The 16,066-nt window shown below is 35.5% G+C and overlaps 1 protein-coding gene and 1 non-coding gene across 2 annotated transcripts in view; one reads left to right on the top strand and one right to left on the bottom strand.

Moving 5' to 3' along the window:
- The window catches only part of NLK (nemo like kinase), a 159,136-nt gene that overhangs the window by 82,628 nt on the left and 60,442 nt on the right, over positions 1-16,066 (top strand). Inside the window, exon 2 of the mRNA XM_002912336.4 lies at positions 7,580-7,709. Coding sequence (XP_002912382.1) covers positions 7,580-7,709 — 130 coding nt within the window. The remainder of the gene's footprint in view (positions 1-7,579; positions 7,710-16,066) is intronic.
- LOC117795887 lies at positions 5,912-6,015 on the bottom strand. The gene has a single exon (XR_004620034.1). It is a non-coding gene; the product is annotated as a U6 spliceosomal RNA (small nuclear RNA).

The following is a 16,066-nucleotide window of genomic DNA, read 5'->3' as shown; positions in this document are numbered from 1 at the left end:
CCTTTTCATATGTTTTTGGCTGTTTGGATTATCCTTTTTTGTAAAATGCCTATTCTAGCCCTTTTTAAAAATTGATATGTATGAATTCTGCGTGTATCTGGATAGGCACTTTACTCCTTATGTGTGGTACAAATGTCTTCTGCATGACTTGCATTTTTATTCTTAACAATGTACAGATAATGAAAATAAGTTCTTGATTTTAAAGTAGTCAAATATATGAATTTTTCTTTTGCATTATGTTTTGTGCTTTTTGTGTCCTATTGAAGAAATCTTTCCCTGCCCCAGTATCTTGAAGATATTCTACTACATGTTATCTTCTAAAAGCTGTACAATTTTGGTTTTCACATTTATATCTACAATCCTCCTGGAATTTGTGTAGGGAGTGAAGTAGGGGTGAAGATTCATTCTGTTTTTCCATGTGGATATCTAGTTGTTCTGCACCATGCATTGAAAAGAATGTTTTATCTGTCAAGGTCCAGTGAGGAGAAAGAAACCATACCGTTATTGAAACAGAGCTTTTAAAGTTGGGGGGGGATGCTAATTAGCTGTAAAGTTGTTTGTAAAGTTTAAAGTTGTAGGTAATTAAAAAGACAAGAAGAGAACTAAGGCATCATGGAAGGCATCATAGAAGTAATAGCTACCTCTAGCTATGGCTAGAGGAATATCATGGAAGACGCTGGAATTATTAAGACTTAGAACCCCATGCAGGAGAAATTCAGATATCTAAGGAGAGGATACAAGCTCACTAGCGCTGGTATCTAAGGTGGAGGATGCAATGAGGCTGGTTCTGCAAATGGGAAAACTATAAACTGGGCTCAGCTGCAGTTACAGGAAGGCATCGCCAGTGCTGGGAGTGGAGAAGTGTTGCTATGGCGACACAGAAACAAGAGACAGGCAGGAAGCCTACAGGAAGGGGCAAGTCCCCTTTTCCTCCTCCAGCCTTGTAGTCTACTCTAAACCCCCCCTATTGGCAGAGCCTAACATGGAGCTAGTTGGCAAAACCAAAATGTGGTTTGCAGAGTTATAGCCCTGATATTATAGAGTTGTGTTTAGACGGATGGGTTTAAAGCTGAGAGACAGTAGCTTATGGCACAGCCTTTCTATCTATGAAGACACTTTTATGACAAGCCAAGTATCTGTATATGTGAGAATCTGTTTTGGGGTCATATTTCTATTTCTTTGGTCTTGTTCCAAAATTACGTTATCTAAACTATTGTAGCTTTATGTTAAGTTTTCTTATGTGGTAGAGCAATTTTTCCTCCTTCAGGAGTGTTTTAGCAGTCCACAGCATATTTGCATTTCCATAAAGACTTTAGAACTGATTTTGTAGTTCCACAAAAAGAAAACCTTTTGGGGTTTTGGTTGGAATTTCACTGAATCTATAAATCAGTTTGGGGAGAATTGAAATTTTTATAATACTGAGTTTTCTAGTCCATGAATATGGTATGTCTCTCCATTTATTTATGTCTTTAATTTCTTTTGATAATGTCTTTTAGTCTTTTTATGTAGAAGTGTTCCAAAGCTATTGTTAGCTTTAATCCCAGATACCAGATTTTTTTATATTATAAATAGTATCTTTAATTTTTTTCATTTCAATGTTTTTATTTTGGAAATTTTTCAAACATATGTTTTCTTTATTTTTGAATAGTTTGACCTCATTATACCAATCACCATATTCAATAATTATCAACATTTGCTTTGTTTCAACAATCCTTCTTGATGAAGTATTTTAAGGCAAATCTTAAATCTCATGTCATTTCACCTATATATACTTAAGTATACATTCCTAGGAAATATGGACATTGATTTATAACCATAATTCCAAGCCATATTCAGATTTTCCTTTTTATTTCAAAAATTACACTTTGCTGGTATGTTGGTTGGTATGTTCGGTTTGCTTTTAGCTAACAGCATATTAGGACTTAAATTTTATGTTAAGTAATTCTTTAAATATTAGCTTAGCCACTAAAATATTAAATAATAAGCATTTAAACACAAATTTTTTCCAATATGTGAATTTTGCATTTCTTAATTCATTACAATTTTTCAACATCGTCAAAACCATGCTGTTATAAACCTGTGTAAACAAAACCATTCTTTCATTTGGTGTCTTCTGTACTTATAAACCTAACATGCAACAAAAATTGCCATTCTTTAATTTTTTTAAAAAAATCTTTATATTTCTCAGTATTTCTGTTACTGAACACATGTCTTTCAGGAAGTCATCAGTGGGATTAAAAGCAAGCAGATTTTTGTGTGACATAGTTTTTGTTTTGGTTATCCTTTATAACCTCTTTTTATCATAAATTGTTAAAATGTAAGAAGGTGCAGTTGTGAATTTTTTCCTTTGTATCTTTGTACAGAAACCTGTCTTTCATTGAAGGTGGTTCTCCTTCCCATACAATATTCATGGGTCTGTTTCTAGGAGAGGACTGTGGCTAGTGGGCCATGAAAACTTCCTAGAGTTGGCAGGCTAGGCTGTGTCATGTTCACCCTCCAACCTGAGAAAATCCCTATTGAAAAGACAGTGTGGCAGCTTCCCTGCAGGCAAGTCATACTCCTCACAAAGATATTTGACAGTGACTGAGGAGTAATAGTCTCTGTGTCTTTCTCAGCATCTGCAGCAAGGATGAAACTAATTATTAATTCATGGTCTAAAGAACAAAAATTGTTCTTGGGTCAACAATAATTAGTATAAAAGGATTTTGCACCTATATTTCATCTTAACCAATGATAATTGGTGGGGAATTGGGGTCTTAAAAGTTAGCTCTTATTCATTGGTAACAAGTATTTGAAAATAAATAACAGCCTGATTTTGGATGATTTGCCTGTGTCTTGTTTCTCCTACCTTATCAGCACCCCTGGGGATCTCACTACAGATCACAGTGGCCCAGTGATGTCTCACCTGCCGGGATCGTTGCTATTTATACTTGTTTAAACACAGAGTTAGAGGATGTTTAAGTTTATATTTAACTCTTTCAAGTAAATGTAGATGTTTTGCTTTTTCTGATCAATAGTGGAATTGGAGGATATGAGAAAGAACCATTTCACTGCTTTGGTTTAGCTGTTATATAAGGTCTTTTTTCCTTGTAATATCAGATTAACAAATTTGAGGATCAGTTTAGTAGAAGTATCTTGAAAAAGGGAAAAGGGTCTCTGACTCAGCAAATACCAAATTTGGATAAACATAAAAGAAAAACCAAACATCAGAAAATCCCAACTGATGGAACAAATTACCTATGAGAATCTTTTTTTCATGTGTCCTTGGGTGGAGGCAGGGAAGGCTTAGGAAGTTTATTCCTCTAAACAGTGTGCAACTCTATAAATTATGTCAAAGTACACAAACTTTAGGCTGTTACAATTTTGGTTAGACCAAAAAGAGGGATGTCTGGGTGGCTTGGCCGTTAAGCGTCTGCCTTCGGCTCAGGTCATGATCCCAGGGTCCTGCGATTGAGCCCCGCATCGGCTGTCGAGCAGGGAGCCTCCTTCTCCCTCTCAGACTCCCCTTGCTTGTGTTCCCTCTCTCGCTGTTTCTCTGTGTCAAATAAATAAATAAAGTCTTTTAAAAAAAAAAAGAACAAAAAGATGTAAAAATAAATTCCTTATTCCTTAACCTATAGTGTCCTTGAACGTATAACAGGGACTAAGGTACAAGTGAGATACATTTTTTTTAGATTTATTTGTTGTCAGAAATTTTACCTCATAGTTTGCGATTGTTTTCTCAAGCTGACTTAATCTAAATACAAGTAAAAATAACTTTTAAGGAAATGAATTTCAAAATGAATGCGAAGGCAATAATCTAAATATTTAGAATCTAGTTAGGAGGTTCTGTTACTGAGATACGTACTGTATTGGTACAGTTGACATAGTAATTGTAGTGTGTATAGCAAAAAATAGAAGATTGCTGATTACAAGTTTATGTGAATAGAATTAGAAGAACCTGATTTTCTCAATCCGAGTGAAACATTCTCATTATAAATTATTTATTTGTTTTGAATAGTTAAAAACCTGTATTGGAAACATGGACTTTAAAACTGCTAACCCGTGTGGGGAAAAGATTGTTCACATAAAATGAATGTGGAGCATATAATTTCTTGGGAGATTCTTGCTTAGTAGTTATACTAATTTAAAGCTGTTGTAATATTAGGTTCTAGTGCCTGGGAATGTATCCCCAGTAAGCTTCACTCTTGTTTCTTTCCAGCCCTTCTACTTGTCCATAATTTAAGCAGATTTGTGGCAGTGGTCAGAGTTTCCTGGGATTAAGAAAGCTCTGCAACAAAACAACCACACCAGATCTAAAAAGCTTCCTATTTTGGTTTTGTACTCTTTTGGCTCGCTTTATTTCTCTGAAGAATGGCTTGTGGATTCTTCTGCTGTTTAAAAAACAGTTGAACTGGTACTCTCAATGTAGAGAAAAATTATTGTACTCCCGGCAGATGTAAGAAAGGATTCTTTTTTCACAGCCCTTAAAACTGTATTTTTAATATACTGTTTACAGAGTCAAACATTGATTTAAAACTTGAGAAGTAAATATCTGTTTTAGTGTAACTTGATTGCCCAGGAAAATGAGGTGAAATGACAGATGCACTGTTTTATGTAGGGCTTCCAGCATTTAGTAGAGAAAGTAACTGACCAGTAAGTAGATTGTAGATCAAGGGATGGCTCCTTTTTTTTTTTCTAAAATGAGGCAAGTTGCCCTAAATGTTGTTCATTATTTCTACAGCTGGAGCTTCATTAACAAGTACAGTTGGAATAACCAGGGTATTGCAGCCGCCTAGGAACTAAGCATGGCAAGCCTTTCAGTAACAAAGAAAATAAAAGAATTCCTGTGTAACAGGCTTCCACACTTATCTGTGTTCTGTGGTACTGTTTGAGCTGAACTAAAGCATCTGCTACCTCAAGTTAAGAGAGAACAAACTCAACATGGCGTGAAATTACTGCACAGCCCTTCACATTCATTAGAGTTATATTGTTACCAGCCATAGGCATGACTGGCCTTTGCATGAATAATAAATAAAATACTGCTTTGTGAATTTTACCTTAAAACATTGCAAGGCACAGTACTAACCTTGGGCCAGGAGGGAGCTTATCTTAGAGCAGCTCTCCTCACCAAAGTAGAGTCAAGACCAATAAGAAGTCAGAAGTTGGGAAGAAGTATTGCTGTATGCGACCCAGGAAAGGGCCTTGTGTTAAATCAGTTTACTCATTTTTTTAAAACGAATATTTATTGTGCTGACTAGCTATTTGGCGACGTTAAAATTATTAAGCTACCATTCGGCAGCCATCATAGTAATAGTTGACTCAGTCAAAAATCATCAGTGGATGCTAAAGGTCATGGGTCGAAGTCTGATGAGGAATAGGACAGTTACACAATTACCAACGGAAAAAAAATAGTAATTTTGCAATGTGGCAACCTGACAGACACATCATCCAAATGATGAAAGTAAATCACCAGAAATGGGGAAAATTGACGTCATGTGCCTCCTAATATGTTCACTGAGAAGACATCATTCCTGAGTTATTCCTGTTAAACATGCCTAACCTGAGTCTAATCGTGAGAAAATACCACATGAACCCAAATTGAGGATCAGTCTACAAATAAGTGGCCTGTACTCTTCAAAAATGGGAATGTCATAAAGACAAAGGAATGCTAAGTAACTATTCTACATTAAGGAAGTCTCAAGAGACAGTGACAGCTAAATACAATGTGTGGTCCAAAATTTCCCTTCCTTGCTATTTCATTGACATTTTTGTCTCCTAGTCTAGTTATAGAAGTAGTGTACTAAACAGAAAAAAAATATTTTTAACAATCTGAATATAATACTCTATCTAGTTTCCTCTCTATTTTATGTTTATGTGGATTTTTAGGCAGTGTTGTAGATTTGGTTTGGGGCTTTTTTGTTTTTTTTTTTTTAATATGGGACACTTCATGAATTTGCGTGTCATCCTTGCACAGGGGCAATGCTAATCTCTGTTATGTTCCAGTTTTAGTATGTATGCTGCTGAAGCGAGCACTGCGTAGGTTTTTTTAAGCAATAATTGCGAATGTTAGGTCTCTTAGTTGAATTACAGTTCAAGCTATTGAAAACCTAAAAATTATAATTCTTAATTGTTTTATCAAATTTTCAGTCAATGGAAGAAGAATCCTCATGCTATTTAAATAGAATGCACCATTTAAGAGTTTCATAAGCACTTAAGAGAAGAAGTAGTGATCACTAAGATGAATTTATAAAGAAGTCATGGTATTCATAAAGAAGTTTGGTATAGTTTTTAGACAGGTTGGTAGGTAACAGGAATGCTTTGTTTTCAGAAAGGCAATTTGATGAGTGATTTCTTGTGGACAAAATGAAGAAATAAACTGAGTGATTATAGTTAAGTAAGTAATTATTTCAATAATAATGGGATGCCAGGCTCATAAATGTTTTCTAGTGTTGTATCCGTTGCAGAGATCTATTCTGTCCTGTTCTAAATTTTAATAACTTGGATAACGCCATTGGTGACCTATGGAACAGACTTTTAAATGACACAAATCTGGGAGGGATAGCCAAAGCACTGGATGACTGAAACTGGAGCTGAAAGATAATGGTAGCCAGGAATGATAGGCAGGAATCAGCAAAATAAGTTTGACAGGAATACATTCTACAAGGACAACCACCATCATATATGATGGGTGGAAGGAAAAAAAGCTTTAAGATAATTCATGGAAAATTACTTGCGAAATGGTCAGTTGGCCTTACTTAACAAATTTATTGCTTCAGTTCCTTTAACTATTTGATTTAATGTGTATTGTTTGGGTCCAGTCAGAAAAATGGAAATCATACTAGTATGTCAAACATAGGGAAACGTAATACAAGGAATTGGTTATACAGGTGTTGGAAGACTAAAAGATAAAAAAGGGGGGACACTGAGCTATTAAAGAAAAACTACAGGAGGCACAGCTCCCACACCAAGAGTCTTATAAGAACCAAAAGGGAAGAGGTCTTCATACTCTAGGAGCTACGGCCCTAAGCTGGCACTCGGACTTCTGAGGAGGGGACACTGTTCAGCTACTGGTGGGATTGAAATCCATATTACTAAAGGATGTTCATTTATTTAAGAAGCCAAAATAATTACATTGTGTTCTCTGTGTTGAACTACACATAATGACATCTGAATGAACATCTCTTCCATCTTGAATTTGGTCCTGAAAATGAAGCATACAACTAATTTGACTTCAGTTGTATTAATCTGTACTCCACCCTCATCTTTAAAATGGCTTTACTGCTAATAGCCCTCCTACCTGAGATGCATTGCTAAGTGACCTCTCAGAGAAAGTGTTTATAGAAATTTAGAGAAGGATTTTTTTAAAAAGCATGGCAAGTTGGATGAGCTAAACATTCTCTTTGATTTTAAGTGTGTACTTGTTTTAAATCTTCTTTCTCACTGATACCTTAAACATTGTTTAAGTGGATTGAGTAGTCTAAAATAAAGATGATGGTCATGCTCTGAAACATTGAAGAACAAGGTTTGGAATTGATTTCTCTCTCTCTCTCTCTCTCTCTCTTTTTTTTCCCTTCTCCCCCATATATTGCTTCTTTAGGTCAGTAACAGATCCAAGAGATGGAAAGAGAGTAGCACTCAAAAAGATGCCCAACGTCTTCCAGAATCTGGTCTCTTGCAAAAGGGTCTTCCGGGAATTGAAGATGTTGTGTTTTTTTAAACATGATAATGTAAGTGAAATTGGTGTTTGGGATAGACTATTTCCTACGCACGCTTAATTGTGTTAGTAGAGAGCAAAAGAGAGTTAAAAAGGGAATGTGCAAGTTATTAAGAAGTTTGGGAACCTGAGACAAATTAGACCATTTTTGTGAACAATGAGCAATGAGTTTAAGTGAATTCTAAGATGTATTGTTCAACAGATAAATATTAATTGATGTAAAGCAAATTGTTAATAGTTAGCTGAGGAACAATACTAATATTTAATATAAAAAGAGTGTAATATGTAATATGAGTGATTTAAGTGGAAATAATTGGTCCCTGATTTTAAATGCTTTATTCTTAACCTTTAATATTTTAAATCAGAGATTAATGTAAAGATGTAGGGAAACAGTTTCTACTCTTAAAAACCAGTATAGCTGTTTAAGTAGCATAGGTTAGCATGGCTGTGTTTAGAGATGTCAAGACTCATGGGTGAATAGAATCATTGTGGTTTGAGAAATAGCTTCTCCTCAATCCTGAAGTAAACGTTTGATACATGTAAAATTTACCTGGGGATGTTAGCACTGGACTCTTGAGTTAACCGATTTCATGTGAAAAGAAAAACTGCCTCACATTCTCAACCTATGTTATTTTAATTGCTAAAATAAAAACTTTATCAGAAATATAATAATTCCTTCTGAGTCTGACTGCTTGTTTGCACAGGAACTTTTAGAACTTTGGCCAAAGTGTAGGTCTCACTTTAAGAGAGAAATTTGTAGAAGTTTGAGGTGTTTGGTAAAACTAGGAATATCAAATACATATGTTTATTTGAAATTCCTTGCTTTGGCATATTTCATTTTATAGATTACTTCTCTTGACATCCATTTTCCTTAAACTTTTTTTAAAAAGTTATTGTTATCTTTCAGTCAATTGGAACTGCCTAAAAATGCGTTTGTTTCAGTGACTTTGAAAATACCACTCAAGTTGCTATTTTATGACTGGTCCCTCAAATTTTGTAAGTGATATAGAAAGATGTCTAGTTCTTGCTTAGTTATTTATTTCTTGAATTTGAGTACCATCCCAACATCAAAGGGAACAAACCTTATTTACATTGTTAGAGACTCAAGTAAAGGTATCCATGGTGAAAAAAATTTTTGAAGGAGACATTAGAAATTTGCTTACTAAGGATTTCAGTGGTTTATTATATTCAGACGTATCTTGGCTTCTTTTATAAAGAAAGGATAGTGTAATAGGCTACTATCTATATGTATTGGTATCTTTGCTCATGACTCATTCCTATAGAGTAACTAATTAAGTGACAAAATTGGTGTCCGTGAGTAGTGTAAGAAAAGAAATAAATGAAATTCTGAAAAATCATACCTATCAAAACATAGCAACCAGTTGGAGCTCCTGAGCTCTGTCATAAGTGAGTGCTTGTGACTTCTGTGGGAATATTCAAAAGTGAGACAGATGGTTAGAGATGAAGATGGTATGGCACCACTATTTTATATATCATGAATTTATGCTGTGCTCTGAGATCTCCAAAAGCATCTCAGTGCCACATATGTGGTACGTGTGGAATGCTAGTCTAAGAAGCATCTGGTATTTAATGCAGTTAAGGCAACAAATGTCTGTTATGTCCTGTATAGAGGCAGTGCTAGGTCATGTGGAGGATACAAAAAAGGTTTATAATGTCCTTTTTTGAGGGATCAGGTATTTAACACTTATTACTATGTGTCAGGACATATGCTAGAGGCTTTCCATACATTAATTCATTTAATCCTTAAAAATCTTGTCAGATAGGGTTTGTTATCCTTACTTTTCAGAGGAGGAAATCAAAGCTTAGAATTAAGTAACTTGCCCAAGATCACGGTGGCACAAGATTGGAGTCTGTCTTGCTTCAGAGCCCATGTTCGTTAATTCAATAAACATTTATTCTGCCCATCCTATATTCCTGAACTATGTTAGCTTCTAGGGCTTTCTACCCTTAAGGGGCTTAGTAATGTGATGAGTACTGTGATTACAGTGCTCTGGGAGGACTGCCTGCATGGTTAAGTATTAATGCAAGACAGTCTGTGTTTTGTGCATGGAAAATGCTGGACAGCCAAACCTAGAAGTATATTATAATCACCAAGGTGATCCTTAAAAAGGCAGATTCATGGGTCTCATCCCAGACCCACTAAATTGGAATCTCTGGGGTTGAGGCCCAGGGATATGTAATTTTTAAAGCTCAGGTGAATGCTGCCACACAAGTACCATAATATTAAGGAAAAGAGAAATTGTTGTGGACTTAGAAGCTCAGATGCTTCAAACATGGAGGAGGTAAACCTTAAGATGAGCCTTTTGAAATTAAGATTTGATTGAAAGAAGAAGAAAAGAATGTCATAATGAAAATGGCCTTTAGAAAGATTACCCTGGCCACTGTAGGAAGGTTGGATTTTAATTTGCATGGTTTTTAATGTGTCAGGGTATAGCTACAAAGCCCTGGGAGACTTTGGATTTTCTTTTGAACAGAACCTTCAAAGTCACTGTATCAGGGGCATCTGGCTGGTTCAGTCAGTAGAGCATGCGACTCTTGATCTCAGGGTCGTGAGTTCAAGCCCCACGTTGGGCATAGAGTTTACTTTGAAAAAAAAAAAGGTCACTGTATCAAATTCATTGATTTTACCTGATCTGACTGATTGAGATATACACACACACTTTTTTTTTCTTAAGGATAGATTCACCTTGATGTCGTAACTTAGGGAAACAGTAATGGGTTTAACTTTCTGAAAGTTTTTGTTGACCAGGCTTATCACTAGAGTCTAGTCAGAATCTGAGCTATTATAAAACCTGGCAAAAATATTCTGTACTTTACCCACCTGTGCACTTGTGCATGCGTTTATGCACACACGTGATTGCCACATTATCAGCATGGAGAAGGCATGATTGAGTTTTGGGGTTTTTTTTTTTTTTTCAGTTTTGTGCTCCTTTGAGAATCTGATAAAAGCTATGAATCCTCTCTTGGAAAAATGCACATACACACAATATTTATGTCATGTTAGGCTTTCACAGGTCCTCTAAAGCCCATTTGGAGCCCCCTTAAGGGTCCACTGATTACTGCAAAGATCCCCTGTGATACAAATCTGGGGCTTTTTCTTGTCCTTAGGCAATAGCATTAAGTATGCAGTAGGCAGTCAGTCTATTTGAAGAATGAGTAAGTAAGTGAAAGTGACAGAAAAAAGAAATCTCCAAGTATGGCATGATAACCTCAGTGATCTCTCTCTCTCTCGGAGTTACTTTTTCCCCGTCTTTTAATTCTGGAATACTCTAGAGGGATAGAGAAGACAAAGAGGAGGTAGTAGAGGCAAAGAAGAATGATTCATTTTCCTTTGTGTAGTCTGGCCTAACTCGGGGCGTTGGGGTCATAAGTAGGATCAAGAGTCATACCGATATGGGACCGATAGGATGCTTCTCTGAATGCAGACATGCTGTTTAGCTGCAGACATTATTAATGCTAATGTTCCTGCTGCTAAGGAGTGTGAAAAGGCAAAGGATGCTGTAGACTGGCTTACTTTTCAGTGGATTTGGTTTTGTTTGCTCTGTGCCTAACATTTGTGGTACTGGGCAGATTCTTGATGTGTTTAAAATAACACATTCTTGTGTTCATGAATTGGAAAAGTCAGTTTGGTTAATATGCATGTTCTGTCCAAGTTGGGCTCTATATTCAATGTAATCCCAATCAAAAACCCAGCAGGGTTTTATATATATGTGTGTGAGGAAATTGACAAATACTCTAAAGTTTATGGAGATGGAAAAGACTGAAAATACTCAAGACAGTCTTGAAGAAGTTGAACAAAGTCTGTTTCACAACAGATACATAAATTAATTCAAAATAGATTGTAGACTTAAATGTGAAAGGTAAAGTAATAAAGCTTCTGTAATAAGACATAGGAAAATATCTTCATGACTTTGAGATAAGTGAAGATTTCTTAATGAGACAGTAAAGCATTAACCATTTTATTTATTTGTTTTTTGAGGGGAGAGCACAGTCAGAGAGGGGGAATCTTAAGCAGGCTCCACACTCAGCATGAAGGCTGACGCAGGGCTTGATCTCACAACCCTGAGATCATGACCTGAGCCAAAATCAAGTTTAACTGACTGAGCCACCCTGACGCTCCAGCATTAACCATTTAAAAAAAAAAAAATTGCTAAACTGGACAGCATTAACCTCAAGAATTAATGCTCATCAAAAGTTAAGAGAATGAAAGGACAGGCCTCAGATATATATTCAACAAAAAACTTGTTTCCAGAATATATTATGTGATAGACAATTTTAAATATTATGCGATAGACAATTATAAATATTTAGCATTTGAGGAAGACCATTAGAAGTAAATATTTTACTTGACATTTTTCAAACTGTAAATTCTGTATCTAAACATCATATATCTTATAAAGAGCTTCTACAAATCAAGAACTTTTGCCCACGAGTTAAAGACTTAGGAATTTGACAAAAGAGGATAACCAAATTGCTAATAACATATGACAGGGTGCTCAAAGCCATTAGTCATCAGAGAAAGGTAAATTAAAAGCATAATGAGATAATGATATACCCACCAGAATGGCTAAAATCGAAAAGACTGACAATACTTACTGTTGACGAGAATGCAAATCAACTAAAGTTCTTAACATTGCTGATAAGAGTGTAATTTTGTAAAACCACTTAGGAAAACTGGCAATTTCTGCTAAAGCTAAATACACACCTACCCAGTGATCCAGCAGTTATACTCCTTGGTATACTCAAGACAAATCACATATCCACAAAAGACACGTACGTACAAGAGTGTTCGTGGCTGCTTTATTCGTAATTCCAAGAAATTGGAAACAACCCAGATGTCTGCCAGCAGTACATTCACATAGTGGTATACTACACACTAATAAAAAGGACGAACCACTGATCCACACATCAACAGGGATGAATCTCTTAGGCATAACAGTAAAGGAAAAAAGTCATACACAGAAGACTTCATTCTTTATGATTCAGTTTGTGTAAAGTTCAAGGACAGGCAAATTGAGAATAGTGGTGACCTCTGAGCAGGGATGGGTTTTGACCCGAAAGGGACAAGCGGACCTTCTAGGGTGTTGAAATGCTTAACTTCTTGATCTAGATGTTAACCATAGAGTAAAAATTCATCATATTATATACTTTGTGTAAAAATTAATCAAATTATACACTTGGCATACTTTATTTTACAACTCTATTAAAAACAATTATACAGTCTACCTTTAAGAACTTAAAATCAGTGGGGGAGTAAGATTGGGGAAGGGGTAGCTCCTTTGCTAAACATGAGATTTAATTGGATTTTATGAACAGTTAAATTTCTAGTTTTTATATTTAGTATTAAGATTATTTACAACAGTTGTTTTATTGGTAAAGGGCTAAGAAAAAGAAGCCAGTTTTGTATCGTGTAACCAATTTATAGTGAATCTTAACATCACAGAGGTTAAAATTCTAAGGAACAGCCACCATAATGGGCTTTTGTCCAGTTCTTAAAAGATTTGAGAAATGTGCTGAGACACTGTTTGGTAATGACCATTATTTACCAGAAGTATTTTAGTTCATTTTTTTAATTAGACAGGTCTGCCTCCTTTTTCTGTATTTGAGATCCCTTGAAGAGTTGGTGGCATTTTGGGATACTTTGACTCCTTACAAGTCAAAGTCTTTACAAGAGTCCTCCTATTTACATCATAAGGCTAATCTCACACACTCTATTCCCACAAATAATGGGCTTTTAGAGGGACTCAGGCTATTTAAATTGGGAGTCAGGCATGAAGTCTGGAGTTTGAAACTGGTACTATTCCTTATTATTTATTTACATCATTTCTGAGATTCCTGGATCATTTCTACTGATCTAAGCACTGTTTTTGCCCTCCTGGAAACACTGTGGAATGCCGTCCTCTGATAAACATTTTGAGATAAAATAACGGTAATATAAAACAACAAGCATTTAAAAAATTCCAAGCAGAGTTTAAAATATTATACCTTTGAAGCTAACAATCACAGCTAAATGCTTTAGTGCAAACGTCTGACCCTGTTTTATATGGCTTTTCTACAAAAAGCCTCATCAAATCTGGAATAAGAAAGCCTCATTCTTCTCCATCAAGGTTTAAAATGTATGGTTGTCACTTTCTCTAGATAACCTCTAATTATAGCAGATAGATTTGAAGTGTAAAATGGCTTTGTCTAATGGACGCTGTCACTCATTGCATTCTGGTTTCCCCCAAGACAGGATGTATGTTGTTCAGATACAGAGTGGAGAGTCCGAAAGATGTCAAGTAAAACACTAATTTCTGTCTTCCTCAGACATCAAATATTCATGTTAAAAATTGTTCTCTCGCATAATGAGAAATGAATTTGCGTGAATTTGTGACACTAGCTAATTATAGGTATTTAAATTTATAGAAATGAAATAATTTATAGAAATGAAATAATTTATCTTTTATATGATAAATATTTTTTTAAGAAACTAAATCTGTTATCTTTCATTTATACCAAGATTCTAAGTATAAACATTTTAATTCAGAAAGGAAAGATCAAGATTCTTTATAAAGCATCTCTAAACTATTTTCAAACTTTTATGTGCAACTGATTTTAAAGTGAGTAAAGACTTTTTCATTACAGGAGGTTTTAGTTTAATTTAGAATTTTGAAGTGACAGATGTTTGGCTGAAAAAAAATGAGCAAAGGTTCTTCCACCTGTAAATTGCAAGGGGAAAAGAAAAAGAGGAGAAATCTGTAGGTTAAAACTTAAAATACAGGGGCGCCTGGGTGGCACGGCGGTTAAGCGTCTGCCTTTGGCTCAGGGCGTGATCCCGGCGTTACGGGATCGAGTCCCACATCAGGCTCCTCTGCTGTGAGCCTGCTTCTTCCTCTCCCACTCCCCCTGCTTGTGTTTCCTCTCTCGCTGGCTGTCTCTATCTCTGTCGAATAAATAAATAAAATCTTTAAAAAAAAAAAAAAAACTTAAAATACAAATCAACCATAGTATGGAGATCTTATTTAGGTCCTGATTTAGACTAAAAAACTTTAAAAAAGAAAAGAAAATTGGAAATTTCAGAACTGGATATTTGATGATATTAAAAAACATAAAATTTTTAGACTTGGTTATTATATTTTTTTAAAAGTTTTTCTCTTTGGGGAGCCTGGGTGGATCAGTGGGTCAAGTGTCTGACTCTTGATCTCAGGGTTGTGAGTTCAAGCCCCACATTATAAATAAATAAATAAATAAATAAATAAATAAATAAAGTTTTCATCTTTTAGCGATACTTACTAATGTATGGCTGAAATAAGTCTGGTATTTGCTTCAGCATTATATACGGAGAGTGGGGATACGTATAGATGCAATAAGAGTGGCCATATGTAGATTACTAAGACTGGGTATTAATTACATGAGCATTCTTGATACTCTTCTATCCACTTTTGTATGTTTGAAATTTTCCATAATAAAAATTTTTTTTCTTAAATAAACTTAGCTAAAGATCGAAAATTTGAACTTGTACCACACAGTTTATTTCCTGTTAAGTAACTTCTTTCATATTCTTTGACCCTCAGATTTCTCATTAGTTAGATAGGTTCAGATTCTTGAGTGTGATATCATAGATGGGACTTAAAAGAATAGCTGGACAGCTGGTAGGGGAAGTAGGCCTATTTGTTATGTTTCAAAGGCAGAAGTGACTTTGTTAGTATGCTACTTTTATAAAGGACTTGAATTTCAGATGCCTTAAAGTCTTCTTTCCACCCTGGTGACTTCTTTTTTTGTACTTGGAATAAAATCCAAAATGCTTAACAAAATTTAAAGAGATTTTATGTGATATATCCCCTGCCTTCCTCTTCTATTTTATCCCAGTCTGTTTTCCTCCCACCCTCTATGTTCCATAAGCACTGGCATTTCTGTTTCTAGAATTTGCCAGGTTCCTTCTTGCTTCAGTGCCTTTACAGCACTTACTTATTGCCTGACCAACCCTATTCAGCCTTCAACTCTTAGTGTTACTTCAGGGAAACTTTTTGTCCCCATTCCTCTTGACTTTTTCCCTTCAAATAATATACGTCATAATTATATAGGTGTGTAACAGCTTGTTTGTTTAATGCCTTCCTCTCTACTAGTCATGAGAGCAGGATGGTACCACTTTTTTTTTATCAGTATAACTAGAGAGCCTACTACAGTGCCTGCCGGGTAGAATGTAGTTGATAAACACTTTTTAAACAGGAGTAGAGGAATGAATGGTAGGTGTGTCTCCTCATGCTCTTAGAGCAACACTGATTAAAAATAGGGTGTTTCGGGGCGCCTGGGTGGCACAGCGGTTAAGCGTCTGCCTTCGGCTCAGGGCGTGATCCCGGCGTTATGGGA

This window comes from Ailuropoda melanoleuca, chromosome 13, assembly GCF_002007445.2.
Source record: "Ailuropoda melanoleuca isolate Jingjing chromosome 13, ASM200744v2, whole genome shotgun sequence".
NCBI lineage: Eukaryota > Metazoa > Chordata > Mammalia > Carnivora > Ursidae > Ailuropoda > Ailuropoda melanoleuca.
The sequence above is the reverse complement of the archived record's forward strand: the minus strand, read 5'-3'. Positions and strand labels throughout refer to the sequence as shown.